Source organism: Lontra canadensis, unplaced genomic scaffold (genome assembly GCF_010015895.1).
Source record: "Lontra canadensis isolate GAN:19392208 unplaced genomic scaffold, GSC_riverotter_1.0 scaffold146, whole genome shotgun sequence".
Lineage (NCBI taxonomy): Eukaryota > Metazoa > Chordata > Mammalia > Carnivora > Mustelidae > Lontra > Lontra canadensis.
In genome coordinates this window covers 26,155-39,240 of record NW_022631140.1, presented here as the reverse complement: position 1 = coordinate 39,240, position 13,086 = coordinate 26,155, and the positions used below count along the sequence as shown (strand labels likewise).

At 40.4% G+C, this 13,086-nt stretch overlaps 1 protein-coding gene across 1 annotated transcript in view; it reads left to right on the top strand.

Moving 5' to 3' along the window:
• Nucleotides 1-3,288, top strand: part of LOC116859012 (ATP-binding cassette sub-family A member 3-like) — a 133,795-nt gene extending 130,507 nt beyond the window's left edge. Inside the window, exons 30-32 of the mRNA XM_032843986.1 lie at nucleotides 1,961-2,034; nucleotides 2,430-2,544; nucleotides 3,221-3,288. Coding sequence (XP_032699877.1) covers nucleotides 1,961-2,034; nucleotides 2,430-2,544; nucleotides 3,221-3,240 — 209 coding nt within the window. The 3' untranslated portion in view covers nucleotides 3,241-3,288. The remainder of the gene's footprint in view (nucleotides 1-1,960; nucleotides 2,035-2,429; nucleotides 2,545-3,220) is intronic.
• The last annotated feature ends 9,798 nt before the right edge of the window (nucleotides 3,289-13,086 follow it).

Here is a 13,086-nt window from a genome sequence, read left to right as displayed (position 1 = left end):
ATCTAACTTTAGAATGAAGTTAACCATTAGAACAAAATAAATACTTTACTCTATCACAAGTATAACAGTAAGAAAAAGAACCAGCCACAAAGTGAAACACATACGCACACAGTCATATTTTGTATATTTACATTTGTATTTATATTTATGCATTTACCTGGTATATATGCATATATAACTTTACAAATTATATAGGAAGACTGTAACTAAATATATTGTTCCTTTCAATATGCATAAGTAGACTTAACTCCTGCATTAAATGAAGAAAAAATGTCAGCTTGGCTCACAGGCAAAATTCAGTTCTCTGGTAAGAAGTAAGCACTATCAAAAAACACAAATTAAAGAGGTTATAATTTTAAAAATGGGTTTCATAATTCTCTTGCTATCCCATACTTGATCTTCAGCAATTTATTAATTTTTTAATTTCAGCTTATGTTATCTGGTTGTGTCTGCCTTGTACAAGCAAATGCTTTGGTCCTGATCTTCTCTGTAGATGCCTGTCTCTACCCAGATATGGGTTAGTTATTTGCCCTGAGTTTGCCCTGTCAGGAAACTGAGGGATTCAAGAAATGCAATAATTTGCAATTTGTCCAGCTTTCCTGTACTAACAGTGGGAATTACAGTCTTTCCAAGTCACTATATCTCACAGGTGAAACTGGACCAATTTTTTAAAATGCAATGACCCAATGATTCTACCTACAGCTAAATTTTAGACACTTGTATCCACCTATAAAAAGAGATAAGTAAAATAATATTTAAGCAGTAACATTCACAACAGTAAGACAGTAGCCTCTGTCTATCAGTATCCTAATGGAAAATAAATTGCAGAATATTCATATGCCAGATTACTATTTAGAGAAGAAAATGAATTATAGCTATATACAACTGCATGAATGAATCTCACAAATACTGAATGAAAGAAGAAGAAAAGAAAATATACTAGATGATTCCATTCACATAAAGGTCAAAGGTAGGAAAACTCTACCTCAGTTTTTAGAGGTATATGCATGGTAAAAACACCTTTGAAAAAGAAATGTCCACAATAACAATGAAGGTATTGGTAATTTTGGGGGGGGGAATAGAGGCTGAGAAGTGGGACAAGGGTGAGTCTGGGTTACTGTTACTTGGCCTAAATAGGTTGAATTCATGAGGGTTTGCTTTGAAAAATTCATTAAACTCCATGCTTCAAATTTTTCACACACAAAAAAGAGCTTTATGGGATCACGGAGGCAATACATGCATTAAAATTCACATTAAGAAAATCCACTCACCCTTATAAACATGTATTTTTTACTTTAAAACATTTTGACCCCAGTATCCAATTTGCAACAACCTACAAATCATGCACTGATAAGTGTAAACACATTTATTTGTTTCAATTAGAAGTGGTTACCACCCTCTTCCCTTTTGTTCCACCAGTGGGTTCTTATTCCCAGTGAACAAAACCAGAACCCACAGCCTGACTTTGGTGACTTACATGTATGATTTCCTCTTTCACAGGGCATGTAATAATGAAAAAGCAAGGAGGCTTTGTCCTGCTCTCCTCCCCACCAAGCACACCACACATGCATACGTAGCCACACAACCAGAGTGAAAATCTGGCCAATTCATATTCTCAGCACTATGTCCAGGAATAAAGTCTTTGTAATGTTAGAATTTTAGAAGGCTCAGAGTTTTTACATAGGGTATCAGAGCTGACAATTTTATTGTGCCGGAAAGCCTGCACTCAATAATTGCTATGAACTCCACATAATAAGACTATTTTATCAGGAATAAATCCAAAAGGAATTAACCATGCCATATATATCAAAGACAGCAGGTTATTTGACCATGTTCCTTTTTGTATTAACAATGTCTATTGATCCCTCTATTGTGAATAATTAAGTTGATGTAACAATATTTTGGAAATTTAAAATTATATCTGCAAGATTATTCATCTATCCTGTCTTTCATTTCTTAGATAGTGTATTAAAACAGGAGAATCAAGGGATCCTTACCTACTATATTCCCAGCAAGGACAACAGCTGGGGAAAGGTAATGTAGAAACCATGACCTTCGAACATTACATACTAAGAAAGCACCAATGATGGGAGGAGTATTTGATATCCCGTATGTGTAATGGGAGCCTGACCTTGTATGAGGAGCAGAAAAGTAACCTAAAGTATGTTATTTTCCAAAAGTCCCTAGAATTTAATTGATTTGTTTCTTAAATCCCATTGTTAGTCTATGTCCATCAAGAGAATGGGGACAGAACTGCTTCCTTGGAGATTCTTAATTATGTTTTCTACATTTTCTCATCTCCCCCTTTTGTCCTCCAACATTAACTTGACAGGACTTGGAGGAAGTGTGGGAGAGGCTTATCTGGGTTGGGCACTGGAAGGGAGGACTATAATGGTAACTGCACTTTTTTACTGCTGTTGTTACTAAAGGTGTTTGGTATTTTGGAGGATGCTAAAGAGCAATTCAATTTAGAAGACTATTCCATCAGTCAGATAACACTGGAACAAATCTTCCTGGCCTTTGCTAGCCCGGAGAACACAGAAGGTGATTATAAAGAAAAGGTACCATAAGATTTACTCCCAACCAGTGACACTTATGTCTTTCTCAGACTACTCCATCTACACATGGACACACAGAGGGGCATCACTATGTGTGGGCATATCTTGATATAAGTATATTTACATAATAAAGAGCCCCCCCCCCCCGAAGAACATATGTCACTCTTTTGTAGACTTACATGAGTGGTCTATGCATACAGCACGTGCAAATCTAAAGACATTTGTCGAAATTCCTGTTCATTTTTCTAGAAATATGAAAGAGCGCCATTAATCAGGGTAGGGAGAGGACCTATTCCTGAGCATTCTGAATGTTTAAACAGAAACATCCAGAAATGGCAGTGCTGTCAAGTGGGACAGCTTAAAGAACATGAGGATTATGGGTCAGTACTCGAGTGATGGCTAGGAGGAGCATTAAGCCTGTATCCGATCATCTTTCTCATGACTACACACATAATTTTATACCAAAAAGGATCTAATTAAAATCAATATCAGAGTTTAAGGGTAGGGTAAGTTGGGTTGTTATTTCCAAAACTCAAACCAAGATTCTTCATTTGTAAGAGAATCTTTGTACCAAGACATTTAGAGTGCCACGAACAGAAAGTAAAACAGTTCTCTAAAAATAGTGTGTTTTCTTCCCTATTCTCATCCCACTTCTGATTAAGAGGGAAAAAAGAAGAAATGAAGTGGAGAGGGAGACAGAGGGCTCTTCCTCAAATCTTGTGTGGGCACATGGAGTCCCTCATAAGCCACATGAGAACTCTAATCACTCTCAAGATTCATGGGCAGATGAGCAAGATGAGTAGGGATGACTGTTGTCCAGTTGCAAGACAGAAGGAGTCCATGAAGCTACTCTATTTTGAGATGGTTTGTTTAAGGTTTCTATGTTCTCATTTGGATTTTGTGAGTAATAAAATAATACCCAGAAGCTATTCTGTGTTTTATTGTTTTTAGGTATAACTCTTTATGGGTTCCACTCCCATACATGCCATACATTACCAGTGATTTCAGTAATTGCAAAATTTGTTTACAAGACTTGCCACCATTAAAAGGGGAGAGGGAACTCATTTAAGTTATTACTTGCATCTGGTCTCACAGCTGGAATCAATAATGACTCTAATATTATTTAATGTGGGACTCTCTTCCACTGTCCCTATCTTCCAATCCACCTCTTATCTTCCAGCAAGAAACAAACAAAAAATTGTAGGCCAGTTCCTCTACTAAGCACTTTGCAAGCATTGCATCATTTAATCCTACTACAAACCTCTGAAGTAAGTAGTGCAGCTATTTTTATCCTCACTGTACATGGGAGACACAGAGGGGCGAAGGATTCAGCCAGGGTCACCCAGCAAGCAAGCAGGAAAACCCTATGTACCCATTAAGAGCCTGGAAACCAAACAGCAATTTGAACAGGGAGTTCTCTTTCTCTATGCCTCCTTATAGCTACTTCAGAGGTTTGTAGTAGGATTAAATGATGCAGTGCTTCCAAAGTGCTTAGTAGAGTTCCAAGAACGCTAAAGGATACACTATGGCGGGGCGCCTGGGTGGCTCAGTGGGTTAAAGCCTCTACCTTCCGTTGGGGTCATGGTCCCAGGGTCTTGGGATCCAGCCCCACATCTGGCTCTCTGCTCAGTGGGAAGCCTGCTTCCTCCTCTCTCTGCCTGTTTGTGATCTCTGTCTGTCAAATAAATAAATAAAACCTTAAATAAAAAAGAAAAAAAGAATACACTATGGCTGACGGAAAATACACAAGGAAGAAACAAACTTGGAAGAAGACTTCTCAAGGCTGGGATGCAGACCTTCTTGGAGATGGTGAAGTTGGTGGGAAGTTCCTTGGCCTTGGGTCAAGGCTTTTTCACACCTGCTGAGCAAGCAGGAAGTGTCCCGGTGGAGTACAGGCTGCCTAGGCCGGCCAACAGGGAACTGGCTGGACCTAGCAAGCAGGGAACTTTTCTGTGGTTGTTGACGGGCTGGTAGTAAGAAGGGGCACCTGCGAGAGTCACTGAGTATCCACTGTTAATGAGGGTGGGCCTGTAGGGTGAATGCTGCGAAATGTCCCCACACCTGCTGCTGACAGCCGCAAGGTGATAGCAAGAAGAATCCGAGAAAACACCTGAACCTGGAACAGCAGCCCTTGGTCCCGCAGGGTCCCGCCAGCACCCGCTCCTGACAAAGCTTAACCTGATCGTCCAAGAGCCCAGCTGAGAGGCCGGAACCCGATACCTGGTCTAGTAGGGAAGAGATTTGCCCTGAGTTCAGAACCTGGGCTTCCAAGCATCAAGCTGCAGTGGAGATGCCTGTTGGCGGGGAGGATGCGCCAAGAGAAGCGGCCAGCAACGCCTTGGAGCAGCATGAGAAAGGTGGCGGGCTGAGGCCCACTGAGTGGTTGGTGGGTCAGGGCAGGGCGCGCAGAGGACGCCGTGGGGAGCGGGGGGGGTTCTCCACGCGCGGAGCGCCCACGGGCAAAGGCAGTGCATGCCACCCGGGCGAGGCGAGCGGCGGCGCGCCTTAGATCGGGTGGCTCCGCGTCCGGGCTTTGAGGGGCCCCGGGAGCGGGCTTGCGGGCCCCTGTGCCTGCACCTCCGCAAGTTTTCTGTTGATGCCCACAACCTTGGAGGGCGGCGGCCACTGAATCTCCTCCCACTTCCTGCCACCGGCTACTGGGTGACCGTGATACATGAGGGAGAGGGGAGTCAGCGACAGAGGGAAGGATGGTCGGGTCGTCCAGTGGGGTGCAGAGGCGAAGCGCCTGAGCAAGCGAAAGGGCCCGAGGTAGGGCCCTCATGGGCCTGGAGCCTGGGGCAGCGTGCGAAGTAAGAGTTTAGTGAGGCCTCACGCTCTGAGGGGTCCCGGGGAGGATCCGGGGCGCATGTGGGAGAGGGAGACGCTGGCTGGAGAGGCGGTGAAGCCTGAGTGCGCAAGGGCTGCAGGTAGTCAGGGGCGGGGTGGCGACTGGGCAAGTGCGCGCATGCGCGAGGAAGACGGTGGGACGCGCTCAAGCAGCGGGTGGCCGGGCGGTTGGGGTAGGCGTTAGGAGGAGGCTCGGCTCCGGTGACGCGAGTCCCTGTGAGGTGGGGGTGTGGCCTTGGCGGTTTCGAGGCCTGAGCGGTGAGTGTGGGACCTCCGTACCCCACTGTCTTCTCCCCAGATTCCCCCGGGGAGGCGGAAGGTGCTCCCCGGACTGCCCTGGAGGCCGACCCGCCTGCTGCACTCTGAGCGCAGAGCCCGAAAGTGTGAACAGCACACAACACCCCAAACCCCCAAATACACTGGAATCCTCCACAACCCTCTCGACTCCCCTCCAAAATGATACCCAAATCCCCTTGTGTGTAATACACATAATATTACCTACACCTCACTGTCGAATGTCAGGGGCCGCTACACCCAGTGTGGACTCTTTATCCTGTTTTCCTTGTCCCTCCCTGGACCTCACCCCCATCCTTTCCCTCTCCAGTTTCCCCTGCATTGGAGAGTGCATCCAGGGCTTCCCAGGGCGGAGAAAGTGTCCCCCCCCCCCCCCCCCCCCCAAAAAAAAACACCAAAACAAGCACAGGAAGTGAAAGCCACTTCTCTGGACCCTGAAACACACAGAGAAGCTAACCAGAGCAAATTAAACAAATTTGTATTTTGGCTGTGCCAAGTATTTGAAAGCCAGGGCTCTGGAGGCACATGTTGTGGGTCTAGGCCTGGGGAATCCAAATTTATTTGCTGTGTGACTGTCCAGTCAGCTGGGGCTGCTGTAACAGAATACTGCAGGCTGGGTGACTTGAACACAACCAATGTACTTCTGACAGTTCTGGAAACTGGGAAGTCTCTGATCAAAGCTCCATGCAGATTCAGTGTGTGGTGAGAGCCTGCTTTCTGTTTCAGACAGGCATCTTCTCACTGTGTCCTTCACATGGCCAAGGGAGCAAGGGAGCTCTTGGGGCCTGTGTCATAAGGGCACTAATGCCATTCATCAGGGCTCCATCCTCATGACCTAATCACACGCCACGTGTCCCTGATGGTGATACCATCACACTGGGGTTAGGATTTCAACATACCAATTTGGGGAGAAGGGGAAGACACAGACATTTGGATTATAGCAATGACCCAATAATGGAAATTAGGTATCATCGTCTAAAAGAAACTGGACATCACTTGTACCCATCTCTGAGGGTAATTTGAATATTTCAACTGATAGAACCTAGTAAATGTTCCATAAGTAGAGGAAGGGTATGGAAGTTAAGTGCTGCAGGAAGCTCAAGTGTCTTAGTTCTCCTCTGCCAAAGTGGAAATTGCACTGAACTAAGGTTGACCAGTAGAACACATTGAGTAACTTCTTGAAGTTTGTTCCTGTGGTTCTCTGTGATTAGGCCATGTGTGTTTTCTATTGATGCCTGTTAGAAGCTAGCTCCTACACTCCTGCAGAGACGGGAATGGGGTGCCGTCTTCCGTCAAGATTACATTTCAAAGGATGACTCCCAGGTCCTTCAGAGAGTGAGTTTGGGGTGGTGAAACAGGTAAGAGGCTTGTTAAAAGAGTTGTATATGTTTTAGACAGAGAAAGGATGTATAATTAAAGGTTTTCTAAAGCAGACACCCAGAGAAAAGGGTGGTCAGGACCCTCAGCCAGGGAGAGTCGTCTATATGGTATTAGTCCAGCTCAGAGGAACATCCAAGCCATCTTGGTCACCTCATTTTATGCAAAGTAGGCAGAAGATTTAAAAGGAAAGATACTTTTGTTTTAGCAGAATTAAGAAAGCTGCTGTGTTTCATTCAGAACAGCTCAATGCTTTTCAGAAAAGAAAATGATGTATAGTGAGTATATGTCTCATTCTAAGAATTTAGGACTATAAGGAATATAATGGCTTAATTTTCAGTAACTCCATTTAATTGTTTTTTTTAGAGACCACACATCAGTAGGTTGCCTTAAAACTTTTTAGACACACCAGCTTCATGTGCCTTCAACTCCTCCTCCTTTCCTTCCCACCCCAGGGTTGCATCCAAGTTTGGGGTGGACAGGAGTGGGTGTGCATTTAGTATTTAAGGCCAGATTATTATAGATGACCTGGTTCCTAACCTGCCTGTTGGGGAGTCAGACCTCCTCTGCCTGAAGGTTCTCCCAGATCTGTTCCCCGGGAGAGTGAAGAAGGTGGGATGACAGGATATTAAGAAGCTTTGCTTTTCCTCTTCGTGCATAATTTCAAATCATTTGTGTTACCCTAGAAAGGATAATTGGAAAGAACTAGATTTTGTCCTTTTAGGCTCAGGTGTTCCTCTCTCTTTTTGAGACCGGGAAAAAAATTTTTTTTGAATGGGGGATGGGACACTAAAATTGTATGAAGTTGGAAACTTACAGTTAATATTTTGAAATATTACCCACTATAAGAGCAAGAGAAAGAAGTTATTGGGTCAGTCAGTACATCAGGTAGTTCTTCACAGATTTATAACCCCCAACATCTGAAGAAACGATTAGAAAAATGGTGCATGTGCATTGTAGAGAACTCAAGTCTTACAGACATAACAAATTGTGGAATGTGTTAATCTATACTTCACTCTTGAGAGACAAATAATGTCAACAAATTAGAATATATTCTACCATTTTTCTTCTCTCTACATAAACTAACATATATATGTATATCTTTACAAAAAAGTATTTATATCAAATAGAATGTTTTTCATCTTTTCCCCCTTCACGATGTATTATCCTCCAATGAAAATACAGTTTTTATCCTCCTCTTTGAAACAGATGAATAGGATTTTACTGAAAGGATTGCCATTATTTATGTAATCATTCTATCTGTGTACATTTTATCTTACTAATTCCAGTGTTCTGGTGAATGATGACCTTTCTGTATGAATCTTTGTTTTGCTGTGGTTTTGCTTTAACCCCTTTATTGTTAATGTAGCAGACACCTACTAAGTGTCTTTTATCTACCGAGGGGTAATATTTACCCTTATGTGAAGACCTACCTTCTAATGAAAAATTCAAGAATGGGGTAATTGCACAGTTAGAAGACTGTATGAATTTTAAATTGATGTTATGCCATTGTCATGTAAACAAAACACCTGCCATGCTGTTTTGAATAAGGTTAGTCTTGTATTAATTGAGGTGTTCAGGATTGCAGTCTTTAAATAAATAATGGGCAATGCACTAGGCATTATGTTGTTTGGGACCCAAAGGAAAATGACACTATCCCCACTATAGGGCTGTCAAAGGTGTCTTGTCACAATCTTAATGCTAAAGGTTGTTTTTTAGCCTCCACGCTTAGTATATAGGAGCTATAATGATATTAAAAATTTTTTCACTTGAAGTAAAATTTACATAATATGGAATGCCCAGGTTTTGAGTGACAGTTTGATCAGTTTTGAAAAATGTATACCTCTGTGAAGACACAGACCATTTGTATCGCAACAGAGAATATCCTCCTGCCCCTTTGTTTTCAACCACCACTCACCCTGGACACCCTAACCCTTGATAGGATTTTGCCTCTTCCAGGTAGTCCATATGAATGCAATCATGTGGGATGTACGTTTTGTGCCTGGCTCTTTTCTTCTTATACCCTTTCTCACATCCTCCCATACTTAGAGTACTGCTCTGTTTTATGTCTCTGTAATTTTGTATGACTTGTATGTATATTCTAGATAGGAGATCTTTATCAGATACACGTATTGTGAGTATTTTCTTTTTCTGGCTTGCCTTTTGGTTTTCTTAGCAGTGTCTTTTGAACAGTAAAAGTTTTTTTTGTATTACTTCCATCCAGTTTATTTTTCTTTTGTGTCCTAAGTCAGAAATCTTCACATACCAGATTTTGAGGATTTTCTCCTGTTTTCTTTTGAAAGCTTTAATTTTTAGGCTTTTAATATAGATCTGTGATATATTTTGGGTTCATTTTTATGTGTGGGATGAGGTAAGATCAGTGCTCATTTTTTTTTCCATACACATACCCAGTTGTCCTAGCACCATTTTTTGAAGTCTTTTCTTTACCTATTGAATTTCCTTGGTAATTTGTAGAAAATAATTGACCACAGTTATGTGGATCATAAATATATGATTGTATTTCTAGACCCTAATCTGTGTTGTTGGTCTGTTTTTGTCTCTTCACCAATGCCACACTATTTTTTTTTTCTATTTTTTGGTGCTTATTTCTCCCTTCCGTTTTAGAGAGATTAGCCCTTTGCCTATAAGGTGCTAGTTTTCTCAGTTTGTCGTTTGTTTCTTTAATTTACTCATGTTAACCGCACAAAACATACTTTTAAAACATGTTATTTTATGAAACTTGTATTGCTAGTGGATTCTAATTCGTGGAGTCTTTTCCCACTCCCACGTTTTATCTGTTTCCAAATGACCATTTATTCCAGCAACATTTTTTAAAAAAATACATCTTTTACCCAGTGAATTCAATGTTACCTACAACATACCCTGAATTTCTGTATGTACTTTGGTTTATTTCCAAACTTTGTATTTTGTTCAATTTCTCTGGCTTACAATTAATGTACTAGTACCACTTTTTTTTTTTTTTTTTTTAAACTAGGCTCCACAGGAGCCCAGTGCAGGGCTTAAACTCAGGACCTTGAGATCAAGACCTGAGCTAAGATCAAGCATCAGATGCTTAACCACCTGAGCTACCCAGTTGCCCCTACCACCCATTTTTAGAAAAGATTTATTTATTTATTTATTTATTTATTTATTTGATAGAAAAATCACAAGAAGGCAGAAGTAGGCAGAGAGACAGGCAGATAGAGAGGGAGAAGCAGGCTCCCTGCTGAGTAAAGAGCCTGATGTGGGGCTCCATCCCAGGATCCTGGGATCATGACCTGAGCCGAAGGCAGAGGCTTAACCTACTGAGCCACCCAGGCGTCCCAGCTATCACCCATTTTTAAGTGTAGAGACTTTATAGTATATTTTAGCATCTGGTAGAGCTAAAGTTCACCTCATTAATCTTATTTTTCAGTATTTTCCTAGCTGTTCTTTATTACCTTTCCAAATAACTTTAGAATGAAAGGATACTTACTGGTTATTATTTTCATTGGGATAACATTAAATATATGTGGACTTTGGAGAAAAATGACATATTTATGATTTTGGATCATCCTGTTGAAAACAAGGAATATTTTTCTAACTGTTCAAATCTATTTCTGAGTTTTACAAGAGGGCTTTATTTATTTTTAAAGATTTTATTTATTTATTTGAGAAAGAAAGAGAGAGGGAGAGAACAGAGCATAGAAGGGAGGCTGAGAGGGAGCAGCAGACTCCCCACTGGACAGACAGACTGACGTGGGGCTCAGTCCCAGGACCCTGAGATTGTGTCCTGAGCTGAAGGCAGATGCTTAACCGAATAAGTCACCCAGGCACCCCTATAAGTGGCCTTTAAAGTTTTCTTCATATAAACCTTGCACATTTTTTATTACATTTATTTCTAACTATTTTGTCTTTGTTGCCATTACAAACTAGACTATTCCCTTTATGTCTTGTAATGAGTTTTTTGTTTTTAAGTTCTGTGTATATGAAAGTTACTGGTTTTTATGTTATATATGTCACTATAAGTAAATAAAGTTTTATATACTATGAAAATTCAAAAGATTGAATTTTTTTTTAAAGATTGAATTTTTTTTTTAATTTAAGTTTTAGTTAACATACAATGCAATATTGGTCTCATTGGTGGTTTCCCTGCTTACATTCCCTAGGTCCACGTACTTAGCCTCTGAGTGTGTGAAACCTTATGTCTGTCCCTCAGATTGAAATTCTAGATTCAGTGAATCATTACTTATATACAACACCCAGTGGTCATCACAAGTGTACTCTTTAATACCCATCACCCTTCTAGCCCATTCCCACCTACCTCCCTCTATCAACCCTCAGTTTGTTCTCTATCTTTAAGAGTCTCTTACGGTTTATTTCCCTCCCCGCCCCCCACTATCTACTTCCCATATGTTCATCTGTTTTCTTTCTCTGACTGACTTATTTCACTTAGCATAATACTTTGGAGTTCCATCCACGTCATTACAAATAGCAAGATTTCATTCTTTTTGATGACTGAATAATATTCCGTTGTATATTTATACCATATCTTCTTTATCCATTCATCAGTTGATGGACATGTGGACTCTCTCCATCACTTGGCTATTGTTGATAATGCTGCTATAAGGATCAGGGTGCATGTATACCTTCAAATCTTTATGTTTCTGTCCTTAAAAAGGTTGAATTTTTTGTTTTTCACATTGGTTTTCTTGGGTCAAGCAATTATATCTGCAGGTAGAGATAGTTTTACTCTTGTTTTGTCTGATTTCATTGTCTAAAATCCTTAATACATTGTTAACCTGTAGTGGGAATAGTAGCTATCATTATTTTTTCTAAAGTGTGGTGTATACATTTTACTGTGTTAGGACATATCCATGAATTCCTATTAGTTTTTAAGTGGTTTTAATCAGGAACAAAAGTTAAATTTTGTCAAAGGCCTTTTTGAGAAGGTAATTATAAGACTTTTCCATGTGAGATATATTAACATGGTGTGTTCCATGATAGTTTTCTAATAGTGAACCATCTTTTTTTTTCCCTGGAATAATGCCACTTGCTTATAGTGTAATTTTTTTAATACTTGGATTATATTTGGTAGTATTTAGAATATCTTATTGATATATAAGTGGAATTATGTTGTTTCTTTTGGGGGAGTTAGGTTTGCTTCCTAAAAATAATTTGATTGTTTCACTTCTGTGCTCTTGAAAGCTTAAGTAGTGTTGGAATTATCTGATTATCGAAGGTTTGACAAAATTTCCCTATGCTTTGATGGAGCATTTCTTAGATAATCTTTCTGTTTCCTCACTGAAAATTCGTCTGTTTTATATCTCCAAGAGGATAAATTTTGGTATAAAAATTGAGGTTCCAGATGACTGTATAAGCTTCTTTCTGTGAGATATCATTGAGCTCTGGCAAGGACAAAGGAGTGCACAGGAATGGTGGTCTCCCTGCTTACATTCCCTACATCTACTTACTTAGCCTCTAAGTGTGTGAAACCTTATGTCTGTCCCTCAGATTGAAACTCTAGCCTAAGTAAATAGGACTGTTTCACAGGAAAACTGAATTTGTTCTGCAGTCTCCTGTCAATGCAGTGCCCTGGCAATGGTGGTCTGCCAAGAATTATCTTTCCACTTGTTACAGTCCCATGGATTTAGGTTTTTTTTGGTATTACAAGTATTTATATTAGTGTATTCATGGATATTTTCCTTATTGCATATACATAAGTGTTTTATTGGCTAAATATATCATTGTGAGACCATTCACACCATCATTCTGTGAATTAGGATGCAGCCCTCATACCTTCAGGCACATAACCATTTGGAGAAATGGAACCACATCTTATATTTTAAATGTATTAGAAGTTCATTAGATATCAAGTAAACAAATATAAAAATGAAAACAAGATGACTTTCTTTATTTCCAATATGTAATTATTCCTGCTATCAATATTTGAGGCCGATTAAGAAGAAAATTAGGAGAAAGAAGTAATTCTGTTATTTGCTTGATGTTCACATTATTAGGTGACTTAATA